Raw genomic sequence first — 24,522 nt, forward strand, 5'->3', positions numbered from 1 at the left:
AAGAACATTTATGGAAGTCACCCAAGCCCCCAAAGCTGTGGGCATTGCAGGGGGAAAACACTTTAGCTGTTTAAACATTTAATGTCAGAAATAGCCACACAACACTTTACTTAAAAAAAGAAAAGTTTTGGTTTGTTATGACCCAAGTTATTAGTCAATGTCCTGCTATGAGCCGATCTAGCACATCTCAGTTATGTGGAGATTAAGTCTTTCACTTGGAGATTAATTTTCAATCCGTTTATTTTTGAGCCCCTCTCAGGAGGAAGGATTTTGCTCTGCGTTGCACTCAGGCATCTACCATCAAGCCCTCGTTCTGGCTGCAATTGGAAGGCATCTCCCGCCTGATGAGTGACTTGGCCGGGTCTTAAAGTGATATAGTTGCGAAAGAAATAGCCAGCCCGGTTTGAAATCCCCTCAGTGAAATTACCCTGGAGTGAGAGAGAGCCCTGCCAGGCCTGGGGAGGGGGAAAATACCCCGCCCCCCAAACCCGCTCCAGCTGGCAGTGCTGCTGTCCCAGGGCGCGCACCGCCCTGCCCCGCCGGAGCCCCAGCTGTGGGGCACTTGTTCGGCAGTAGCCTGGGGGCGATGCTGGTGGGTGTCTGTCAGGAGGCAGCCGCCAGCCTGCCTCGCTCTCCGCTGCAGGAGAGACAGAGCCAGACGGAGAGAGGGAGCCTGTCTGCAAAGTGCTGCTCCCTGGTGCTCAGAGCCTGCTCCGTCTCCAACTCTCATTCATTTTGCCGGCTACCATGAGAGATCATGGCCGCCTTCGGGCTTCTCAGCTATGAGCAGAGACCGCTCAAACGCCCCCGGCTGGGGCCGCCCGACGTCTACCCCCAGGACCCCAAGCAGAAGGAGGTGAGAGCCCGAGCCTTCGGCTGCGCCGGGCGTGGGCTCCGCGGAGCTGGCGAGGGGCAGAAGTTTGCCCGGCGGCCACCTGAAGGGGCGATGGGGGCGGGGGTCGGGGGGTGGGTGGGAAAGGAGCCTGCCGGAGCGGAGCTGCTGCTGGTCTGGGGGGAGCGCTGAGCCGCAGCGGTGATGCCTTCACTGGGGGGCTGCGCCCAGCCTGGGCCTGAGGCAGCCCCGGCTGCTGCCGCCCCATTCCCCTCCCCTCCCTAGTGAATCCTTTTAAACTTTTGAAAAATGTCGGCTGGCAAGGCAAGGCAAGGCACCCCCCACTGACTTGCATTTTCTGCGGCGAGGCTGGGGCTGGGCAGGCGTGACAGCTCTCTGGACCCCAGTGAACAGGAGACCCCCCCCTCCGCTGGCAACCCTGGGGAAACTGATGTCCCTTCCCTCCCGCCTTCTGGGGCAGGAAATTCTGACCCAGAGGAGATGGACAGTCCTTACAGACAGCCAGGCTTGTCTATGGCTATGGATGCTGTAGTGCACTAGGCAAGTTATTTGGATGTTGGTCAATGGCCAGTAACATCTGCTGGAACAAAAGCTGTTTGCTTGACTTCTAGGTACCTTGCTTCAGCACTCTGGGTGCCACTAGCAGGCACAGTGCAGTAACCATGGCAGTCTGTAGGTAGGATCCACTGCAATTAACAAGCGATGATTTAAAAATAATCGCTTGTTAAAATAATCACTCTGCTACGATTTGTCATGGGACTTGTTTATTTTTTAACTCACCTGCTTCCTATCTGTAGTGTTTTGTACAGGTTAAAGCTGTAGTCACCTGTAAACCATTTTGCCTGAGTGACTTTCCTTTTCTTACTGTGACCTCAGCCAAACGGTAGTCATTGCCCTCATAGATATTTTGAATATAATTGAGGGAGGGGAAAACCATTTTGTATTAATCAGCAAATATAATTGAAATGAGTTGGGTCCCTGAATTTGTTGAGGTAAAATCTTCTGGATGTAAGTGTTCATGTCCTTCTGTTACAAAGATTTGGTATTTTTCTTTCTAAAAGTGCATTTAAAAAAAATCTGCCCTCTAATTGTTAATCTAAATTGTAAAATTACAAATCCCAAAATAACAAGTAACTCTTAGGCAGTGCTTGCTGATGTGTTGACTTGCAGGTTAACCTAATAGAGATCTGAGACTGTGGAAGTAGGGATAATGATTCTAATTTCAAAGGGCAGCTGGTTGCATGGCCATCTCAAGTGAGAGTTTATTAATTACTAGAAACATATTTTCTTAAATCTTAAGAAGTGGGCTCTGAGTGATCTTCAGTTCTAAGGTAAGATGTAGCCCAAGGAATTCAGAAACTTGAAAATGTATTTTTAAAACTTGCTCAAAGGGGAGAGTGGAAGGAGGAACCATACTTGCTGCTCTCAAATATTATCCAAACATTTGATCGTAGTCTTTATGCTGCTCTTTGTTTTTGGTAATATAACAAAAACATATCTAGAATTATGGTTAATTCCTTTATTTAGGACTTGGGAGAGTAATTCAGGACTGGCAGCATGTTCTAGTTGGTGCTTCTCTGTAAAATCTGACAATCAGTTACACTCTCTGGCAGTATATCTGGTCCCTGTACATTGTTTTCCTTTTGCCAAGGAGATTTCCCCATTTCACCTTCTATATTTCTTTTACGTTCAAAGCTCCTACTTCAAACTGATTATGCCTCTGGCTGTCTCTAAAGTCCTGGGGTTTGATCCAAAGCTCATTGAAATCCATGAGCGTCTCACTTTTTTCCATTGACTTTGTTGGGCTTTGGGTCAGGCTCATAGCCCCTTGTGTAGTATGGTCATGTACTTCCATTCTCTGCTATTCCTCTCCTCGGTATCTGTATGTACGGTTCCCAGAGCACTTCCAACTTTCCACTTTTCTTGGTGAGTTCAGCGTTTATGAAAGTTGCCAGCCTGAGTCCTGGAGAATGAAGCTCTCTAGTTATCTATGGAGCAAGTATAGCATGGGCAGCAGCTATGCAAGATTCTCCAGATTACCTGGTTATCATGGCCCATTCAGTCTTTGGTTTTTTTTTTTGCTGAGACAGCCAGCAAGGAGGCCAGTGAATGCTAATTTTGACACTGATTTGCGAACATGGACACATCTGCTATGAATTAGACTTAAACCACCAACTGATTCATATAGGTCACCAAACAGTTATCAGATGATATCTACTTCTGGTGACTGCTGACATCAGATGGATTTGGACTAGTGATTCAGATAAAATCTCCATTTTCTATCCCATTACCAATCCTCTGAGCCCCTGTGGATTCTCTGAACCTTTGCTTCTTCCTGCCCCCGCCCCTTCCATCCCACATACTACCCCTGTTGTCATATTTATAAATAAAATTGCAGGTTACCATTATTTGAATTATTTTGTGACACATTATATATTTTTACAAGTGATCTTGACCAAACTTACAGAACTGTATTTGGACTAAGCTGTGACTACATACACAGATCAATTTTTAGCTCAGGAATGTTGTATATTTTTAGTTAGGAAGTGGACTGATTCTTGCAGATACACTTTATACGTATGCAGTTGGTTACAATAAGAGTGATAGCAGCAAGTGTCCAGATGGTTAATATTTAGAACACACTGCCTGGGTGTACTAGTAAGTAGAAAATAACTGCAATTGGCTTATTATTTGCCATGAGATAATTGATTGAAACATGACTTAAGGGGAAGACTTGCTCACTTTATGTTCACATGTTGCATTGCTATTTGTTTTACACTGGGCATACACAGTATGAAATAACACTCTGTTGTTAAAGCATAGTCATCATTTTTGGAAGGTGGTAATAAGTTTAAAATGATTGATTGAAGAAAAGTTAGGAGCAAGCTAGAGTAGATATTTTTGATTAGTCTGGTGTCAAAAACCATCATTTCATCCTTTCCCAAATTCACACTCCATCGAGAACAGGCAACACCTCATATGCTGGATTCTCAAGCTCTATATCTCAAATCTGGTTTTACAGCAAATGGATGCAAATATGAGGTATTGTAGGCTTTAAGACCTGGTGTTCTATGTTTTTTTTACAATTGGTCGGTCTCTTTGGAGTTAGTAATTACTTACAGATACAAAAGGGTGGTTGAAGGCACACCTTCAACTTAAAAATTACACTTCTATCTGAATGGTTTTTTTTTACCTAAAATTGCTATAAAAGAAAGATTAAAGAATTATTTTTAGTGTATTACTTTGGACAATACTTGGCACTTAGAAAGTTTCACTGTGTAGTCAAGCTTCCTCTGTTGAATGACTGCATTTTTCACATAATATAGGAGAGAAAAACGTTGGGAAAAAAACCAAGGAAAATGTGATTGCAGGGCAACTCGGGGCAAGTGTGTAGTACCTAAACCAACTTTTTTTTCTTTTTTAAAATGCTTATTAGATTTCAAGTTGACTGTGTCCTTTTAAAATAAACTCAGCTAACATTAAATGCTGGCTAACACAGATCTAAGGCATAACACTTAAACTAAATAATACAATGCAGCATTAGGGCCAGGTCCTGCCTGTTTTACTCATATGAGTAGTCTCATTTACTTAAAAAGCGTTATAGAATTTGATCCTTATAACTTGTACGAAAGAGACTATTAAATCTCAAAATGATTTACAGAATCAAATTCAAAGTATAATAATTTAGTGTCATGCACATCACTGTTGTATTTAAGAAGTGCCCCCAGTAAGGAAAGGGTTTCCGTTGTTCTTTCCAAACTAGGAGCATACAGCATGACTCTTCCCAAACTTCAGTTCTCCTAGGTTTAAAATGCCTCCCATTACATCCATAACCAAGACTTGACTTTATTTCATTTCAGATACTGAATTGTTTCATCCAGCATAACAGGGAAATGTCTCCTAACACGATTCTCTTATGCAGGTTCAGCACATGCATATTCTTCTTAGTCCCTTTGAAAGTATATGTAAATCGCTGCTTTCTCTCATGCTCTGAGAATCCATCTAATATGTTCAGTGTGTAATCTTCACAGCCTCTGATACACCTTAGGCTTTAAAGCTCAGTGTTTTTCCCTCTCCGAAGTAATGGAAGCACCATTCTGAAGTTACCCTAGAAAGCACTAATTGCCATATTAACATTAAGACTAATCCTCCCTAGCTTCCTCCCCCACCCACTTGCAATGTATCGCATTGTCCATAAGATGTAACTAGTATAATATGTTATCTGTGTGCTGTCTCATCTGTTTTAAGGAGTTATTTCTTGATCTCATAGTTATAAATCAGCTGCACTACTATAAACCATGTATATGCTGGGGGTTTGTGCCAGGGCAGCTGCATCAGTGGCTAAAATCGCAGTGTAGACATGAACATAAGAATGGCCAAACTGGGTCAGACCAAAGGTCCATCTAGCTAAATATCCTGTCTTCCAGCAGTGGCCAATGTCAGGTGCTCCAGAGGGAATGAACAGAACAGGTAATCATCAAGTGATCCACCCCCTTTTGCCCATTCCCAGCTTCTGGCAAACAGAGGCTAGGGACCCCATTCCTGCCCATCATGGATAATAGCCATTGACGGATCTATCTTCCATGAATTTATCTAGTTCTTTTTTGAACCCTGTTATAGTTTGCATCTGAAAAAGTGGTTTTTTTACCCATGAAAGCTTATGCCTAAATACATCTGTTAGACTTTAAGGTGCAACCAGACTCCTTGTTGTTTTTGTGGACACAGACTAACTCAGCTACCCCTTGATATTTATTATAGTTTTGGCCTTCACAACATCCTCTGGCAAAAAGTTCCGGAGAGTGACTGTGCATTGTGTGAAGAAATACTTGCTTTTGTTTGTTTTAAACCTGCTGCCTATTAATTTCAGTTGGTGACCCTTAGTTCTTGTGTTATGAGAAGGAGTAAATAACACTTCCTTATTTACTTTTTCCACACCAGTCTTGATTTTATAGACCTCTATCATATCCCCCTGCTTAGTCGTCATCTTTTCCAATCTGACAAGCCCCAGTCCTTTTAATCTCTCCTCATATGGAAAATGTTCCATACCCCAATAATTTTTGTTGATCTTTTATGAACCTTTTCCAATTCCAATACATCTTTTTTTGTTTTTTGTTTTTGTTTTTGGTTTTTTTTTGTTTTTTAGATGGGGCGACCACATCTGCACGCAGTATTCAAGATGTGGGCGTACCATGGATTTATATAGCGGCAATATGATATTTTCTGTCTTCTTATCTATTCCTTTCTTAATGATTCCCAACGTTCTGTTCGCTTTTTTGGACTGCCGCTGCACATTAAGTGGATATTTTCAGAGAACTGTCCATGGTCTTACTAAAGAAGGGTTTGGGTACCTGAACTAGTGCTTTAACCCTAAGATCCCAAAATCCAATCCCCCTCTCTCTCACTGCTGCTGGCTGAAAAAAATAAATACGTTTTTGTGAGAGTTTAGGCCAGAGCTGAAATTAATGAGACATTATACATGCTTATCAGCTAAGACATCTGCTTTTTCAGTAATGTCTGTTACCTTACAAATGCCTACAGAGAATATAAAGATAGCATTACAAATGTAGCTGAACATGTGCAGCTCTGACTCATTCACCTGTCCTTATTGGTACATACTCTGGATTTAATTCCACATTTTTGTATTTCATTTTGTAATTTTTATTATCTCAATTTTGTTTTCATTCTTAGACTGGAAAAATAAACACACAAACACAGAAGCTGATCATAACTGCTTGTATACTGTTGATTTTTTTATATAGAGCATTTCTAAAATGTTTAATAGTAATCCAGTAAGTCTGAAAATGCAATCTAGGTTTAACAGAAACGAGTTGCTATTCACATTTTATATGAGAGAGAGAGAAAATACCTGAAATAATAACAAAACTCTTCCTCGGCTCACAAATGGTTTTGCAGTTGTGTGGCTAAAAATGTGATTTAAAAATAATAATAATAATAAAAATATTGACAGCTCAAAGTATTGTCTGATCACACCTAGTATTTTTCAGGGGGCAGGGAGCCTCATATTACCTATTTTAAAATAAAGGTTGGTATGTGAAGGTTTGAAAGACAATCTAAATGTGTACTCTGACCTGAACCTTCCTTTAGATATGCAGTTTATACGTGAGTATTTGTGCTGGTATAGTTTATAGGAAAAAACCCAGATACATGAGGCAGATGCTAGTTGAAGTGAGTGGAAAGACTCCCATTGACATCTGTGGTCTTTGGGTCAGGCTCTTAATAGTATGCTGTAATCCTAATTCCCATGATCGAGGAGCTGTTGTCTTTCTGATACAGAACTCTCAAATTTGATGTGTACTGAAATTCATCCTTGTACGTCTCAAACAGCGTGTGTGTGTGTGTGTCTCACACACACACACACACACACACACCCTACTTTCTCTAGATTTATGCTTTATCTCTTCAAAGAGGTTTACAAATGTTAACTAATCCTCATAGCAACTGTGTGTGGTAGGTAATTAAGTGTTCCAGTTTTACAGAGAGGATGAGGGTCTGGCACTGGCTATACCAGCCTGTGTTGAGTTGCATTCTACAGCCCTGGGCAGAATCAGCCCTAAATGCTTTATACAAGGTCACTAGGGAGTCAATGTGATTTGAACACATGAGTTCCTGGCATACAGTCCCATTTCATAACCACTATAAATCACAGCTTCATAATAACTCATTTCTAACCCCTTGTAGTTGCTTTGTTTGGTGTCATCAGTGAAATAACATGTTTAACACAGCAGACAGTGCTAACATGCTGTATCTCCTAAGTCCAACAAATAGCACTAATTCCTTCATAGGTGTTGGAAGATGACCACACCTCTGTTTGAAATCCCGTCAATCAAATGGAAATTGTGTTAGGAGTGTTTCAAGATGGTATGTTGAATTAACCAGTCATGCATTTGCGCATACACACACACACACAAACAGAAACTTCTGCAAATGGAAATAAAGCCAATCTAATGGACAGTTTTATTACAAAATTGAATGTGCATATTCCTAGAACATATAACAAATGTATTTTGCACTTTAGTGATACATTTTGTACATGTTTATAGTTAAGGATCAGTCAGGATTTTCATGATACAGTGGCTCAGGTCACTGTCTCCTATGGGGAAAACCAACAGGTGGGAGCCAGAGAGGAGGAGAACTCCCCTCAACATCTCTATGCTGTAAATTGACAAAGTTCAAGCTGTAGCAAGGTACTATGTCAAATCTCATGCAACAGCGCTTTGAAGAGGTGTTGAAGTGTCTTGAGGCTTTGTGTTGCTCTGTGCCACTCAAAGCATCATTGAAGCAATGCATTATGGACTGCGAATAATGCATTGTCTGTCTTATAATATTGTACTAAAGAAAAAAGATGGAAATTTAAAATGCTTAAAATTTAAAACACCACCAGACTTGATAATTCACATAAGGAAGGGAATCCAGAGTTTAATATGGAAAGTATTTATTGTAGCTGTACTGTAAATAGTGGCAAAATAAAGTGCCTGTTAGTGTTGGATTATGCATTTCAGTCTTCACAGCAAGGGTGAGGACAGAAACTCAATTTTCCTCTTCCAGAAACACAGGCTTACTACCACTTCAGCTTAAGAGAAACTTCCTTAGCTCTTAGGCATATAGATAGAGCACTGCGCAGATACAAATGTGTATCCGCATCTGATCTGTGATCCACAAAAATGGTCTGGATAGCTGCATCCGTGGATGTTAAGCAGATATCTGTAGGGCTCTAGATACAAAATTTGTATCTGCATCTGATCTTCAATCTGCAAAAATGGTCTGCGGATTTGCAGGCCTCTACATATAGGACCTATGAGACACAATTAAGTAATTCTGATTCTGCCCAGTTGAGGGAAGTGTCCTACATACATGAGCCAGTTCATTAGTGTCCTTTTACGCCAGTTGTACTTAGATTGCAGAGAGCCACACAACAGTGGCTGAATGTGAATACTATATATGATGCGATATCTTCTAGACACACAAGAATCAGTAAAGAACATTATTTTACATTTCCTTTCTTTTGTTGGTTTAAGTTGGTCCCTTTTAAATTAGTCCTCTGAAGGATTGTCTTAGGTTAAAAATTACGTTTTTAAAAATCCCTTGTTATTAACACTATTAAACTGAAATAATTTTAAATCTAATTTACCATTCACTGGTTCTGCTGTCTGTTTACTTCATATGCTTCATTTAGCTTGGATGTCAAAATACACTGGGCAGTTGCCATTTTATTTTTCCCTGTAATTTTCTAGTCATTTACTTTCTGATTCTCCTTCACTAGCCCAATGATGCAGCGACTGAGTGATAAACATTACTGGAGAATGCTGAAATTTGAAGAGACTCTTTTGCAACGAATTAAAAACAAATTCATACACAACTGTATAGTCTGAAGTACCCATTAGTGATCCTTTAACATTGTTTGAACATAATTATTTATGGTGTATTTGATTCATACACGTGTTCTCTCTCTGGATTAAAAAACACTAATTGAAGTAGGCCTGTCATGTACTAATTGTGACCCTAGGAGCACCCCAATGAGAGTTGGCAAGGGGGTCCCTGGTACATAACAGTAAAACTCAGCTGGCCTGACCAGCTCAATGCACCTCATATGCTGTTGTCATGGAAGGTATCATGTACAAACTAGTAACATGCTGGTCCTGAAAATCATTGCATGCTGTATACATGGGGCTTGTACAAAGGGTTGTAAATCTGTGCTGGAATTCTGCTAAAATGTGTTTGGCAAGCAATGCATAAACCCAGCCTGCCCTAGAAAAAGGAATATGTATTTGCTTGTCTGACCTGCCTGGTTGTCGGGCAGAGACAATGAAGGTACTTATAAGGTAAATAAAGCTAACAAGCAGGGGAGAAGACAGCATGGTGTCTACACCTCAGCAGGGGAGAGAAGTTTTGTCTGGCCATACTTTTCAAAAAAAATATTTCAAAGGTTTACTGGCTGATAAAAAGGTGGGGGAGAGAACACTTATTTTATCTTTCACCCATGGAATCAAAGAAACCAAGTGCTTTGAGCTCTGTGTGTTGGGTCCTGGCTAAAGACCGGGCCAGCTATGCTGGAAGAATGACCGTGGTGAGAAAAACTTCTTTGAACAGAAGACTCTAGTTTTGTTGATATTTAATCATAGAAGTGTATTTTTAGTTTGTTTGTAACGATTTCTATCCTTATTCCTTATACTTAGTGTCACTTAAAACTATGTCCTTTTGTTAATAAACTTGCTTTACTTTTACCATAAATCAACTCAAAATCCTGTAATTGAAGTGGAGGGTTTAACCCCAGTTACATTAATAAACTACTTTGTACTATCTCTTTAAAGGAGCAGTAAGGTTTTGTGGGTGCTACCGTAAGAGGGGCAAACCACCGCAGAGAAAGATATATCTGAGGTACTCGGGAATTGGAGCTCACTGATTCTTACTGGCTAGGCAAGGTTTGGACTGGTAGAGGCCTGAATCAATAGACTTTAAGGTCAGAAGGGACAATTATGATCATCTAGTCTGACCTGCACAACACAGGCCACAGAATCTCACCCACCCACTCCTGTATCAAACCTGTGTCTGAACCATTGAAGTCCTCAAATCATGGTTTAAAGACTTCAAGGTGCAGAGAATCTTCCAGCAAGTGACCCGTGCTCCATGCTGCAGAGGAAGGCGAAACCCTTCCAATCTGCCCTGGAAGAAAATTCCTTCCTGACCCCAAATGGCGATCAGGTAAACCCTGAGCATGTGGGTAAGACTCACCAGCCAGACACCCACCCCATCTAACATCCCATCACCAGCCATTGGGCATATTTACCGCTAGTAGCCAAAGACGAATTAATTGCGAAAATTAGGCTATCCCATTATTATACCATCCCCTCCATAAACTTATCAAGCTTAGTCTTGAAGCCAGATATGTCTTTTGCCCCCTCTACTCCCCTTGGAAGGCTGTTCCAGAACTTCACTCCTCTGACGGTTAGAAACCTTCGTCTAATTTCAAGTCTAAACTTCCTGATGGCCAGTTTATATCCATTTGTTCTTGTGTCCACATTGGTACTGAGCTTAAATAATTCCTCTCCCTCCCTGGTATTTATCCCTCTGATATATTTATAGAGAGCAATCATATCTCCCTTCAGCCTTCTTTTGGTTAGGCTAAACAAGCCAAGCTCTTTGAGTCTTCTTTCATATGACAGGTTTTCCATTCCTTGCATCATCCTAGTAGCCCTTCTCTGTACCTGTTCCAGTTTGAATTCATCCTCCTTTAAACATGGTAGACCAGAACTGCACACAGTATTCCAGATGAGGTCTCACCAGTGCCTTGTATAACGGTACTAAGATCTCGTTATCTCTACTGGAAATACCTCGCCTGATGCATCCCAAGACCGCTTTAGCTTTTTTCACAGCCATATCATATTGGCGACTCATAGTCATCCTGTGATCAACCAATACTTCAAGGTCCTTCTCCTCCTCTGTTACTTCCAACTGATATGTCCCCAATTTATAACCAAAATTCTTGTTGTTAATCCCTAAATTTCACTATTAAATTTCATCCTATTACTATTACTCCAGTTTACAAGGTCATCCAGATCTTCCTGTATGATATCCTGGTCCTTCTCTGTATTGGCAATACCTCCCAGCTTTGTGTCATCCGCAGACTTTATTAGCACACTCCCACTTTTTGTGCCAAGGTCAGTAATAAAAAGATTGGTCTCAAAACCCATCCCTGAGGAACTCCACTAGTAACCTCCCTCCAGCCTGACAATTCACCTTCCAGTACGACCCGTTGTAGTCTCCCCTTTAACCAGTTCCTTATCAACCTTTCAATTTTCATATTGATCCCCATCTTTTCCAATTTAGCTAATAATTCCCCATGTGGAACCGTATCAAATGTCTTACTGAAATTGAGGTAAATTAGCTCCACTGCATTTCCTTTATCTAAAAAATCTGTTACCTTCTAGAAGAAGGAGATCAGGTTGGATTGGCACGATCTACCTTTTGTAAAACCATGTTGTCTTTTGTCCCAATTACCATTGACCTCAATGTCCTTGACTACTTTTTCCTTCAAAATTTTTTCCAAGACCTTGCATACCACTGACAGGCTTGGTAGTTGCCCGGATCATGTTTTTTCCCTTTCTTAAATATAGGAACTATGTTAGCAATTCTCCAGTCATACGGTATAACCCCTGAGTTTACAGATTCATTAAAAATTCTTGTTAATGGGCTTGCAATTTCATGTGCCAGTTCTTTTAATATTCTTGGATGAAGATTATCTGGGCCCCCTGATTTTCTCCCAGTAAGCTGTTAGAGTTTTGTTTTTTGCCTTGGATGTGGTAATATCTACCTCCATATCCTCATTCCTATTTGTCATCCTACCCTTATCCCTAAGCTCCTCATTAAAGACTGAGGCAAAGTATTTGTTTAGATATTGGGCCATGCCTAGATTATCCTTAACCTCCACTCCATCCTCAGTGTTTAGCAGTCCCACTTCTTCTTTCTTTGTTTTCTTATTATTTATATGGCTATAGAACCTCTTACTATTGGTTTTAATTTCCTTTGCAAGGTCCAACTCTACATGGCTTTTGGCTTTTCTAACTTTATCCCTACATGTTCCGACCTCAATAAGGTAGCTTTCCTTACTGATCACTCCCATCTTCCATTCTTTGTAGGCTTTCTGCTTTTTCTTAATCACCTCTCTGAAGTTTTCTGGCAAGACAAAGGAGATAACACACAGTTCAGCAGCAGCAAAGCTTGCACTTGCTGAGACTCAAAGGGGTAACACACTCACTCACAGTTCTGGGAAACCCAGGAGATCATCATGCTAATATTCTGAAGGCTCTTTTGACTGCACTTGGTAGGCGTTGCAAGACTCTACCATACAATGTCAATGGCAGTATATGAGCAGTGTAATAATGGACAGAAAAGTTCAGGGTCTGACTTTTTCTCAGAGGTGTGGAACAGCTGCAACTTCTATTCAAACCATGGAAGGTGAGGATGCTCTGCACCTCTGAACATCAGCATTCTAATGTATTATTACTATTACTATTATATTTTGAAAAGGATGTTTGAACTTCTCACCTTTATAAATGCTCAGCTACTATGGTGATGAATGTTCTGATTGCATAAATAGATCTTAAAAATACTCTGTAAAGCAATTATTATTTAATAAAATTTGAGCTCAGCTTCTCTGACTATTTAAAACTACAAAACAGTTTTAAATCTTGATTGGGTTTGCTTGGGGACACTGCTTGACATATTGAAAGCAGGCTTGACGTCCCCTCAAGAGCCCGCAAAATCCAGTGCAGTGTGCCACAGCGTATCTCCTCATAAGAGACAGCACTGTGTGGCATTCCTGCATTTGTTGCTTGGAGATGGCTTGATTTTCAAGTTAAACAGAGTGATTGCATGCTCCACCTTTGTACATTTAGTTGTGTACAATTTAGGGTTGTCAGAGAAAAGCCTCAGTAGCTGTTGTGCACTAGTTGTGTGGACATCAGGGCCGGCTCCAGGGTTTTTGCCACCCCAAGCAGCGACGAGAGAAAAAAAAACACCCCAGACAAAAGTCGCGATTGGTGGGACTTCCACCATGCCACTTTCTTCTTTGGTGGCAATCCTGCAGCAGGTCCTTCCTCCCCCCCCCCCCCCAAGAGGGACCTGCTGCCGAATTGCCGCCGAAGAGCCTGACATGCCGCACCTTCCCCTTGGCCGCCCCAAGCACCTGCTTGCTGAGCTGGTGCCTGGAGCCAGCCCTGGTGGACACTCTTACTGTGCGCTGAGTGCCTCTGGGTGCATTAGTTTAATTCAGGAGTGGGCAAACTTTTTGGCTCGAGGGCCACATCTGGGTGGGGAAATTGTATGCAGGGCTATGAATGTAGGGCTGGGGCAGGGGATTGGGGTGCAAGAGGGAGTGTGGTGTGCAGGAAGGGGCTCAGTGCAAGGGGTTGGGGTGGAGGAGGGGTGTGGGGTAGATGAGAGGGCTCGGCAGAGGGTTGGGGTGCAGGAGGGGGTGTGGAGTGCAGAAGAGGGCTTAGGGGAGGGGTGTGGAGTGTGGGAGGGGGCTCAGGGCAGGGGGTTGAGGTGCGGGGTGCAGGAGGGGTTCAGGGGTTTGGGCTCTAGCCCAGCGCCACTTACCTGAAACAACCCTGGGGTGGCAATGGGGCTCCGAAGCAGCCGGTACCATTTCACTGAGGCCCCTGTGGGAGGGGAGCCAGAGGGCTCAGCATGCTGCCCTCGCCTGTAGGTACTTCCCCCGAAGCTCCCATTAGCCGCAGTTCTCCGTTCCTGGCCAATGGGAGCTGCAGGGTGTGTGTGTGTGTGTGTACACGCCTGCAGGCGAGGGCAGTGCGCAGAGCCATCTGCCCCCTCCCACCCTCAGGGGCTGCAGGGATGTGGTGCTTGCTGCTTCTGGGAGTGGCGTAGGGCTCGCGGTGCCCCGTGGGCCGGATCCAAAGCTCTGATGGGCTAACCCTGGTTTAATTGGAGGTGTACTAATCTAAACTGGTTGAGGGCACTAAGCAATGTCTATACAGGGTGTTTGTGCAGGGTAACTAGTGCACTTTAATTTCACATGCATGCTAACTTCCCTGTGTGGACAAGTCCTAAATTTGTTACTGATGTTACATAACCAATTTGCTTGGCATTTGTTTCTAACAAAGTTGTACTTTTAGGATCTGATCCTGCACCATTAAAGGAACTGATCGATCTCTCTCTCTCTCTCTCTCTCTGACATTAACAAGAGTGGGATATAGTTCTCATTTCTTATTTTATTTTAACTATCCCAGTATAATGGGTGTTCAGTGATATGAATATGATTGGTTGAATTAAACTAGTGTGATATATTTGAATCTTTTAATGGTATCTGGTACCTGGATTAATTGACCTCTGTTCTTGGTATGTTACTTCAGTTATTAAAATCAAAAGCTGATTGGGAAGAAGTTAATATAAATGCAAAACCACTCCTCTGAAGCGCCACTTAGATCTAAATTTGTTTGAGGCATGGATTCATTTAAAGTTCTTGTATCTGAATGGTTGGTTGTTGGAGGGCCAAATAAAGTCAAACTGAAGAACTACAGTATTTATGGTACCACTTAAATGTCAATTCATGCCATGGGCCAACAGTATGTATGATATTGGAACACACTGCCACTTACGGACAGATTTAAAAAAAAAGCAGAATTAAAATAAAAAGACAAACCGCAAAACCTTTTGAGGTCATCTCTGCAGTGAGCAGTAATAGTAACAAATATATTATTTTTCTTTTCAGCTTAGTTTACATTTTTTTTGTTTGCTTAGAATTAGGGCTGTTGATTAATCGTAGGTAACTCACACGATTAACTCAAAAAATTAATCATGATTAAAAATATTAATTGCAATTAATAATAATTTTTATTGCACTGTTAAACAATAAAATACCAATTGAAAATTTTAAAATGTTTTTGGATGCTTTTCTACATTTTCAAATATATTGATTTCAATTACAACACAGAATACAAAGTGTACAGTGATCACTTTATATTATTTTTATTACAGATATTTGCAATGGAAAAATGATAAACAAAAGTAATATTTTTCAATTCACCTCATACAAGTACCATAATGCAATCTCTTTATCGTGAAAGTGCAACTTTCAAATGTAGGTTTTTTTGGTTACATAACTGCAGTCAAAAACAAAATGATGTAAAACTTTTTAGAACCTACAAGTCCACTCAGTCCTCCTTCTTATTCAGCCAATCACTAAGACAAACAAGTTTGTTTACATTTAGGAGAGAGAATGCTGCCGGCTTCTTATTTATAATGTCACCGGAAGATGAGAACAGGCATTTGCATGGCACTTTTGGAGCTGGCATTGCAAGGTATTTACGTGCCAGATATGTTAAACATTCGTATACCCCTTCATGCTTCATTCCAGAGGACATACTTCCATGCTGATTATGCTCATTTAAAAAAATGTGTTAATTAAATTTGTGACTGAACTCCTTGTGGGAGAATTGTATGTCTCCTATTCTGTTTTACCTGCATTCCACCATACATTTCATGTTGTAGCAGTCTTGGATGATGACCCCGCACATGATCATTTTAAGAACACTTTCACAACAGATTTGACAAAACACAAAGAAGGTACCAATGTGATATTTCTCGACCCAAGGTTTAAGAATCTGAAGAGCCGTTCAAAGTCTGAGAGGGACGAGGTGTGGAGCATGCTTTCAGAAGTCTTAAAAGAGCAACACTGTGATTCAGAAACTACAGAACCCAAACCACCAAAAAGAAAATCAATCTTCTGCTGGTGGCATCTGACTTAGATGGTATAAGCGAATGTGTGTTGCTCTGCACTGCTTTGGATCATTATCGAGCAGCACCTGTCGTCATGGATGAATGTCTTCTGGAATGGTGGTTGAAGCATGAAGGGACATATGAATCTTAAGTGCATCTGGCATGTAAATATCTTGCTACAACAGTGCCATGTGAACGTGTGTTCTCACTTTCTGGTGACATAAACAAGAAGCGGGCAGTATTATCTCCTGCAAATGTAAACAAACTTGTTTGACTGGCTGAACAAGGAGTAGGACTGAGGGGACTTGTAGGCTCTAAAGTTTTACAGTGCTTAATTTTTGAATGCAGTTATTTTTTGTATGTAATTCTACAATTGTAAGTTCAACTTTCATGATAAAGACATTGCATTACAGTGCATGAGGTGAATTGAAAAATGCAGTTTGTGTTTTACAGCACAAATATTTGTAAGAAAAAATAAATATAAAGTGAGCACTGTACATTTTGTATTCTGTGTTGTAATTGAAATCAATATATTTGAAAATGTAGAAAACATCCAAAAATATTTAAATGGTATTCTATTATCGTTTAACAGTGCGATTAATCACGATTAATTTTTTTAATCGCACATTAATCGCGATTAATTTTTTTAATAGCTTGGCAGCCCTATTTAGAATCCTTTTATCACTTTGATCTCTTGGTTGGTCTAATTTTCAAGGCTGTCTTGGGGATAGTGTAGGTGGGAGGAGTGTTTTAGCACTTTGTTGTCTTCATTTAAAATTCAGATTAGTGTTTCTGGCTGGCTTCATAAATCCTGCAGAGTTCTCTTAAATTCAAAAATACTGTAGTGAATTATTCCTATGTTACCCTTCAGACTTCCCAGAAATACTCAAAAGGTCTGCTCCTTGTTGAGGATAACAGAATAAACCAAAAAGGGAGTTTCTAGATCAAACTCCTTTTGGAAGACTGTTTTGCGAAAAAAGATTATAGTCCATATTTAAAAAAAAAACAACAATTTTTTTCTGGCACAGTATTTGTTTAGTTTTGGTGAAGTTTAGGGAGTTGGAGGAGACTGTTAGAGCTGGTCTTAACTGGCAAGTTACACCTCCCAACCTGTGAAGACTTAGGTGTGTACATGCGATTAGTTCCCCTGAACTCAATGGGATTACTCGTGCTTTTTGAGTTCTCAATTGTCCCATTAATAGGGCTGTGCACTTGTTTAATGTAAACACAGGCACAGGGCCGCCCAGAGGATTCTGGGGGCCTGGGGTCTTCGGTGGCGGGGGGGCCCTTCCGTTCCGGGACCCGCTGCCGAAGTGCCCCGAAGACCCGCGGCGGGGAGCCCCCCGCCGCCGAATTACCGCCAAAGCGGGACCCGCCGCTGAAGTGCAGCCCGGTCTTCGGCGGTAATTCGGCGGGGGGGGGGTCCCCGCCGCGGGTCTTTGGGGCACTTTGGCGGCGGGTCCCGGAACGGAAGGGGCCCCCCGCCGCCAAAGACCGGGCTGCGCTTCGGCGGCGGGTCCCGCTTCCCCCCGGCCCCAGCCTCTTACCCCCGGCTCCCTCCTCACCCGGAGTCTCAGCGCCTCGCCGGAACAGCGGCAGCGTGTGGCCGGCGGGGCCTAAGCTCCGTCCCGCTCAGAGCCGCGTGGGGAGGGGGCGGGGCGCTCCGCGCCGAGCGGAGGGAGCTGAGCTCAGCCCGGAGCTCCCAGCCCCGCCCCCTCACCACGCAACTCGGGGCGGGGCTCAGGGGCCCCGGCGGAGACTCGGCGCTTGATGCGCTGAGGCTCCAGGAGAGGGGCGGAGGCGGGAGCCTCCGTTGTTCTCTTGGGGGCCCCTGCGGAGCCTGGGGTCCGGGGCAAATTGCCCCCTTTGCCCCCCCCCTCTGGGCGGCCCTGCACAGGCATAAATCTCTGTAGGATCAAGTCACTGTCAAAACTTTATAGTAGCGATAATCACTTACAATAAAACTCCTACTGCAAAAGTAACACTCCAGAAGTAGGTTGAACTGCGAAAGGGGCACCATTGCTTCATTGTAGCTGTTTATTCTGGCTGTTTCAGTATGTGTAGTGAAGATCTGTTTGTCAGTTGTGGTTTCAGCCACCAAGCTGAAATGGTTGCATAGAAAGTTTCAGCAAAGCAAAATATGATACAGACCATTTCTCTTTGTACCTGTCATAAATCAGATGCTGTTTTTGCTCTCTGCTCTTGGGGCAGGACTACATTGGACGGTGTTCTTAAACCTTGCACGGATCTCAAGTCTGAATGAAGCTGCCTCTGTAATGCAGTGGGAACACATTTTTACCTTTGCTCTCTGAACTGCACTGGTTTCCTGTTTGTTTCTGGGAGCAATTCGAGATGTTGATTCTAATCTGTAAAGTTTTTCATTCTGTCTGACACCATGTCTCTCTATGCACCATCACAACATGAGATGCTGACAGCTCATAGATATGTGATCTGAAGGGCTGGAGCAGAGGGTCCCCAGCTGTGGGAGCGCTCTGCTTTGGGCAATCCAAGAGAGTTTTCAAATTAAGTGTGTGGTGTTTTTTTTTCCAAAGGCCATGCAAGACACAATTTTTAGTCCAGATCTACTCTGGTTATTGATCATCCCTGTGATATTTATAATGGCTTGTTAAAGCAATAGGGCTGCTTGTGCTTTCTGTTGTGAACAGTTTCATTTGTTCTTTGTTAACTTGTGTCATGTGCCCAGCTGCCACAGCACAAGTGTATAAAAATATAGAAATGTCATCCCTTCTGTTTCCTACAGCTTCAGCTGAAAGCCTTCAGGTTTCTAATCCAAAAATAATATAGAGTTCTGGGTGGTTCTTAGTGTCCTCTGAAATATGTCTTGTGCTTTTTGGATGGTGTAACGTTTAAATACCTTCTGAAAGCTTGTGGTCATTGAGCATTGTGGGGTGCATTCAGGTAAGTGCCAGAATTACCTCAGGAGTTTAGCCATGTCATTCCACTTGGGTATGCGGTATCCACAACTTTTGATGTCAGTGTCCCTCTACCAGTACTACAGAAAAGAGGCTGGGAGGCAAGGACCAGATGTATAGCTCCATTTAGCAATGAGAAGTAAACCTAACTCTTGCCCCACCTCCTTAAAAATATGGAGCCATCTTTGGAGAAGTGGGATAAATGCTACTGATTCTTCAGAGTGAGTCTTGAAGCGCCTAAACTGGACGTACAACAACTTTGTTATGGGATTTCCCTTTTACGGGCCACACTAAATACATCTTTGAAGAAGGGAGTGGGGAAGTAGATGGAAAGATTAAATTTATGTGTGTAGTAAGACCATGTTTGGCTTCAACAGTACACTGGAGAACTTCTTTATGAAGACCGTGTCATTTTAGAAAATAGCCCTTGTAGTGAAGCCAAGAGCAGTGAGACCTATAATAGGGTCATCTGCTGAGTAAGTGCTGATAATGGAAATCAGTGATGGCAGCTTAAATATTTAAGTTCGGTCATTCTCCTAAGATGATTCATTTGGGAAAAATATATATGTAAACATGTTTTTGTATATAGAGAAATTCTAGTGCCTCACAGAAAGTGCTTTGCATGGGGAAACAATGTTGGAGCGGATAGGAACACAGGCAGGCCATAGAATCCTTTTGCATTTCACTCCCCACCAAAAGAAAACCAAACCAATAACAACAACAACAAAAGGTTGCAGATCAGTACAGTTCATTGGCTGTAATGCTGAATACAACCTGTGTGTAACAGATGGGCTGGAGCCTGGCACCTCCTATCTCCGGGTCTTAGTAGGTAATCTGTGAGTTACGGTTTTTGGAGGGAGTGTGTGACTGTTGAGAGCAAGGCCTGCTGGGAATGGGGAAGCAGAATATAAAAGGCAGGTGACCAGATCTTATTTGCCAGTGTGGAGAGAGACTTGCTAAGAGCAGCATGCTGATGAGATTCTCCAGTGACTGGGGTCAGCAAGCAGGATTCCCAGTTAGGGGCCATGCTAAAGCCTGTGGAAGGAGATGGGAGATGGGCCAGTGTAGGAAGTGGGTCACAGAGAATTATGCATGGAGAAGGCAGCTTTTTTGCTGCTGTAAGATGTTAGGGGCTGGAACCTCTGATTAGAGGATGGCACAGGCTTCCCTGTGGTGCTGCCTGACAGCGGTAGTGTACTGGCACCATGGCAGTCAAGGGGCAAAGGGGCTGTTGTGATACCACTGAAGCAGAGGGGGAAATTCCAGACTTGTCCAGACAGGTTTTCCTTTGGGTCTTTGTTTACCCCAAAAGGGAATGCTTTTCATTTGGTCAGAGGGTCAAACTATCTTAGCAGTAAAGGCAAGCTGAGGCATAGATGGAGGAAACAGAGGCAGGGGTCCACCTAGCTTTGCATGTACCCCATAATGGGGGCTTGTGGCTAGTGGATCTATCCAGTTCCTGGACCTGGATTGATGTGTGTAGTCAAGTCCTGCCACATACTTGACTAACCCAGAGCTCAGCCCTATGGCATACAGAGGGCTGTGGAATCAAACACTGCTCCTTCTGTGCTTCCCGTCCTCCCCACTCCCAAATAGTAGAACCATATTGGTTCTATTGTGTGTGGGCCTGACGTGCAGATACTTGGATGATTTGATCTCCAGGCAGTTTCTGTTCTTCCTTCTTTCCTCCTTTTTATAGGAACCCTCCGGCTCCAACAAAAATACAGACAGGTTTGAGCTGAAGCCTCGAAATCTGGAATGAGTTGCATACTGTCATTCTTTCTCTAAAATTGTATGAAAAGGGAAGATTTGCAGAGAATACACAGTCCATGTGCAAAATATACAGTGTGACACACCAAGACTTTTATAAAAATATGTTGATGCAAATGATCAAATTTAAAAAAACTAAATGTAATTAACTTAACAAAAATATGCTCTTTGCAGGATGAACTTACTGCAGTGAATGTAAAGCAGGGTTTCAATAATCAACCAGCCTTCTCTGGAGATGAGCATGGATCTGCTAGAAATATTGTCATTAATGCCTCAAAGGTAAGGCAAGGTTTGTTAGTTTGCTGGAGTACAGATTCACAAATGCATGTGTATTTTACCATTTAAGTTACTTTTTTTGGAGGATGGGGGGAGGGAAAGCTGTCTACAATTTGTAAGTGAACAGTGGTGTTTTTTGTTGCAGATTGTTCTACCCTTAAGTCTTAGTATTTGTAGATCAAGATTGAATGTTTGTCTAGAAGATATGCCCTAGGAATTATTTTCAGGAAGTTCTGTGAACTGAGCTATACAGGACATCAGAATAGAAGATCACAATGGTCCCTTCTGGTCTAAGAATCTGAGTATTGAAGTTAATTATAAACCTAATGTAAGAATGTTGAGAATAAATTCCAGTTCTTCAGCTGGTTACTGTACTGCTGTCAGATGTTAATAATAGGGTTGTAAGTAATAACCAGCATGGATTTGTCAAGAACAAATCAGGCCAAACCAATCTAACTCTTTGACAGGGTTACTGGCCTAGTGGATCGGAGGGAAGCTTTAGATGTGGTGATCTTGATTTTAGTAAGGCTTTTGACATAGTCTCATAAGGAAATTAGGGAAATGTGGCCTAGATGAATTTACTATAAGGTGGGTATACAACTGGTTGAAAGACCATACTTAGAGTAATTATTAATGGATCACTTTCAAACTGGGGGGATATATCTAGTGGAGTTGCACAGGGGTCTGTTTTAGACCCGATATTATTCAATATTTTCATTGATGACTTGGATAATGGGGCATGCGCAGGAGGGGGCAAGCAGGGCCATGCCCCCACCCCCAATAATCGGCAGGGCCACAGAACAACTCCTGGCCCCAGGGCTGCGGCAGGGAGAGTAAACTACTCCCTGCTGCAGTGGGGGCACAGAATGTGATCCTCCAAAAGCGGTCCAATTCAAATTCCTGCAGACACCTCTGTTTACATTTGCAGATGACTCCAAGTTGGGAGAAGTTGCTAGCAGTTTGATGGACAGGATTAGAATTCAAAATGACTTTGACAAATTGGAGAATTGGTCTGAAATCAATGAGATGAAGTTCCTTAAAGACAAGTGCAAAGTACTACACTTAGGAAGGAAAAATCAATGTAGAACTACAAAATGGGGAATAACTGGCTAGGTGTCAGGCTGTACTGCTGAAAAGGATCTGAGGATTATAGTGGCTCACAAATGGAATATGTGTCAACAGAATGATGCAGTTTTGAAAAAAACCTAATATCATTCTGGCCTGTATGAACAGGAGTATTGTATGTAAAACATGGGATGCAATTGTCTTGCTCTGTTTGGCACAGTACTGCAGCTGAGGCTGCACCCATGTCCAGTTCTGGGTGCCACACTTTAGGAAAGATATGGACAAACTGGAGGGAGTCCAGAAGAAAAATACTGAAAATGATAAAAGGCTTAGAAAACCTGGTGTATGAGGAAAAGTTAGAAAAAACTGGACTCCTTTAGTCTTAAGAAAAGACTAGGTGTGGGGGTGGGGAGAATGTGATAACAATCTTCAGATATGTTAAGGGCTGCTATAAAGAGGACTCTGATCAATTTTTCTCCCTGTCCACTGAAGTTAGGACTAGAAGTAATCAGTTTAATTAGCAGCAAGGGAGATTTAGGTTAGATATAAAGAAAAGCATTTGAATAGGCTTCCAAGGGAGGCTGTCAAGTTCCCATCATTGGAGGTTTTTAAGAACAGATTAGACAAACACCTGTACAGGGATGGTCTATGTAAACTTGTTCTTGCCTTAGCACAGAGAGCTGGACTAGATAACTTCTCGTGGTCCCTTACAGCCCTCTATGTGGGGGGAAAAAAAGGGTACTTAAAAACTGAGTACTGTATACTTGACATAATACCAGATTGTAACATTTCAGCCCGAACAAGGTAATTACTTTTTGTTTCCAGTCCATGTTTTCATGGTTTATAAAGGCAATAATGACTTTCTTTCCTTGTAGGTAATCATTGCTGGTATAAAGACACCTGCCTTGTGGTGGGCCCTTAACTATTCCAGCTGTTTACTTACTGCCAGGAAATACTTTCCCCATCAGCCATTGTTGCTTGTTCGATTTTATTCAAATGAGCATTTTTAAAAAAATGTAGTTTTGAATTGTATTTACTGAAACTTCACATAAATTTTTTTTTCTTTGAAGAAAGCTAAGCAAGTATCAAAGTACTGCAAAGCTCAGTAAAATATTGGTAAAACTCTTCTAACATGATCATTACAGCTGATAACTCAAATTATTTTTTGAAAACAAGGTTTTTCAAAGGAAACAGAGAATGTCTTTGTTTTCCTCCTCTGTTCTCCTCCCCCACTCCACCACTGGGAAAGGAGGTAGGGGGAAGGAATTATTTATTTACTGACCAAAAAACTGAAGTTTCAAGCAAAATGGAAAAAAAACTGTATTGCATTTGTAATTTTTAATAGAAAACACTTATCTTCAGAGCTGGTTGGAAAAGTGATTTTATTGTGATAATAAGTAATCAATTATTTTGTACACAGAGGACATGTAGCTGTTATTTGGGGAAGCATAAATATCAAAATATGATATTTGCCAATTATTTTAAAATATTGAAAGATGCATATACTAATTGTTTCTGTTGACAAAATACTAGAGCATTTGTGCAACATTCTTGTGGCTTTCGTATCCTCTAGAACTGCTATCTGCAGATACTTGCTTTGTCATTTAACTTTTAATTAGTCTTGAATAATATTGTACTGTGATGAGATCTTAACTATTCAAAAATACAAACTTTAAAAAAAAAACAGTTCTGAGGAAATGCTCATAGCTGTTAAAACTGTTTTATTCTACACAACTTAAAATATGTTCAATGTCTATTTTAAAGCCTTTCTGCTGAAATTAAAACGTAACCAACTGGAAACGTTCTCCATGAAGATTAAAAAGCCCCCCCCCAAATGGTTTTAAAATATCCATCTGTAATAGCTTATGTTGAGATGAAATACTTGTTTTGAGATGTAAATAAATTTGGATAACTCTTTTTTCTTTGTCCCATCTTTGTTTTTCCTGCTGTTGGTAGGACAGTCAGTTTTGGTTGCACATATTCCTTGAGGTTTCATCACATGACATCTTTAATTAAAGATTAATCTTTAATTCCTGGAGACTGCAGGACAATCCTGGAGGATTGGCAACCCTCGCTGTTGGTTGAACCTGAAATTGCTGAAATACTGTAAAAGGCAATTCCCTTGAGCATTTTTGGCTTAGAAATAGGGCTGTCGATTAATTGCAGTTAACTCACGTGATTAACTCAAATTAATCACAATTTAAAAATTATTCACGATTAATCTCACCACTAAACAATAGAATACCAATTGATATTAAATACTTTTGGATGTTTTTCTACATTTTCAAATATATTGATTTCTATTACAACACAGACTACAAAGTGTACAGTGCTCACTTTGTTATTTTTTATTACAAATATTTGCACTGT

General features: G+C 41.6%; 1 protein-coding gene across 3 annotated transcripts in view; it reads left to right on the forward strand.

Moving 5' to 3' along the window:
• The first annotated feature begins 463 nt into the window (after positions 1-463).
• The window catches only part of MED12L (mediator complex subunit 12L), a 300,960-nt gene continuing 276,901 nt past the window's right edge, over positions 464-24,522 (forward strand). For 2 of the 3 annotated variants that reach the window (XM_045029735.1, XM_045029736.1), the window contains exons 1-2: positions 466-856; positions 20,986-21,090. In XM_045029735.1, the coding sequence (XP_044885670.1) occupies positions 758-856; positions 20,986-21,090 (204 nt within the window). In that variant the 5' untranslated portion in view covers positions 466-757. Of the gene's footprint in view, positions 857-20,985; positions 21,091-24,522 lie in introns of all 3 variants that reach the window. The other variant, XM_045029734.1, reaches the window with a different exon arrangement.

This window comes from Mauremys mutica, chromosome 9 (assembly GCF_020497125.1).
Source record: "Mauremys mutica isolate MM-2020 ecotype Southern chromosome 9, ASM2049712v1, whole genome shotgun sequence".
In the NCBI taxonomy this organism is placed as follows: Eukaryota; Metazoa; Chordata; order Testudines; family Geoemydidae; genus Mauremys; species Mauremys mutica.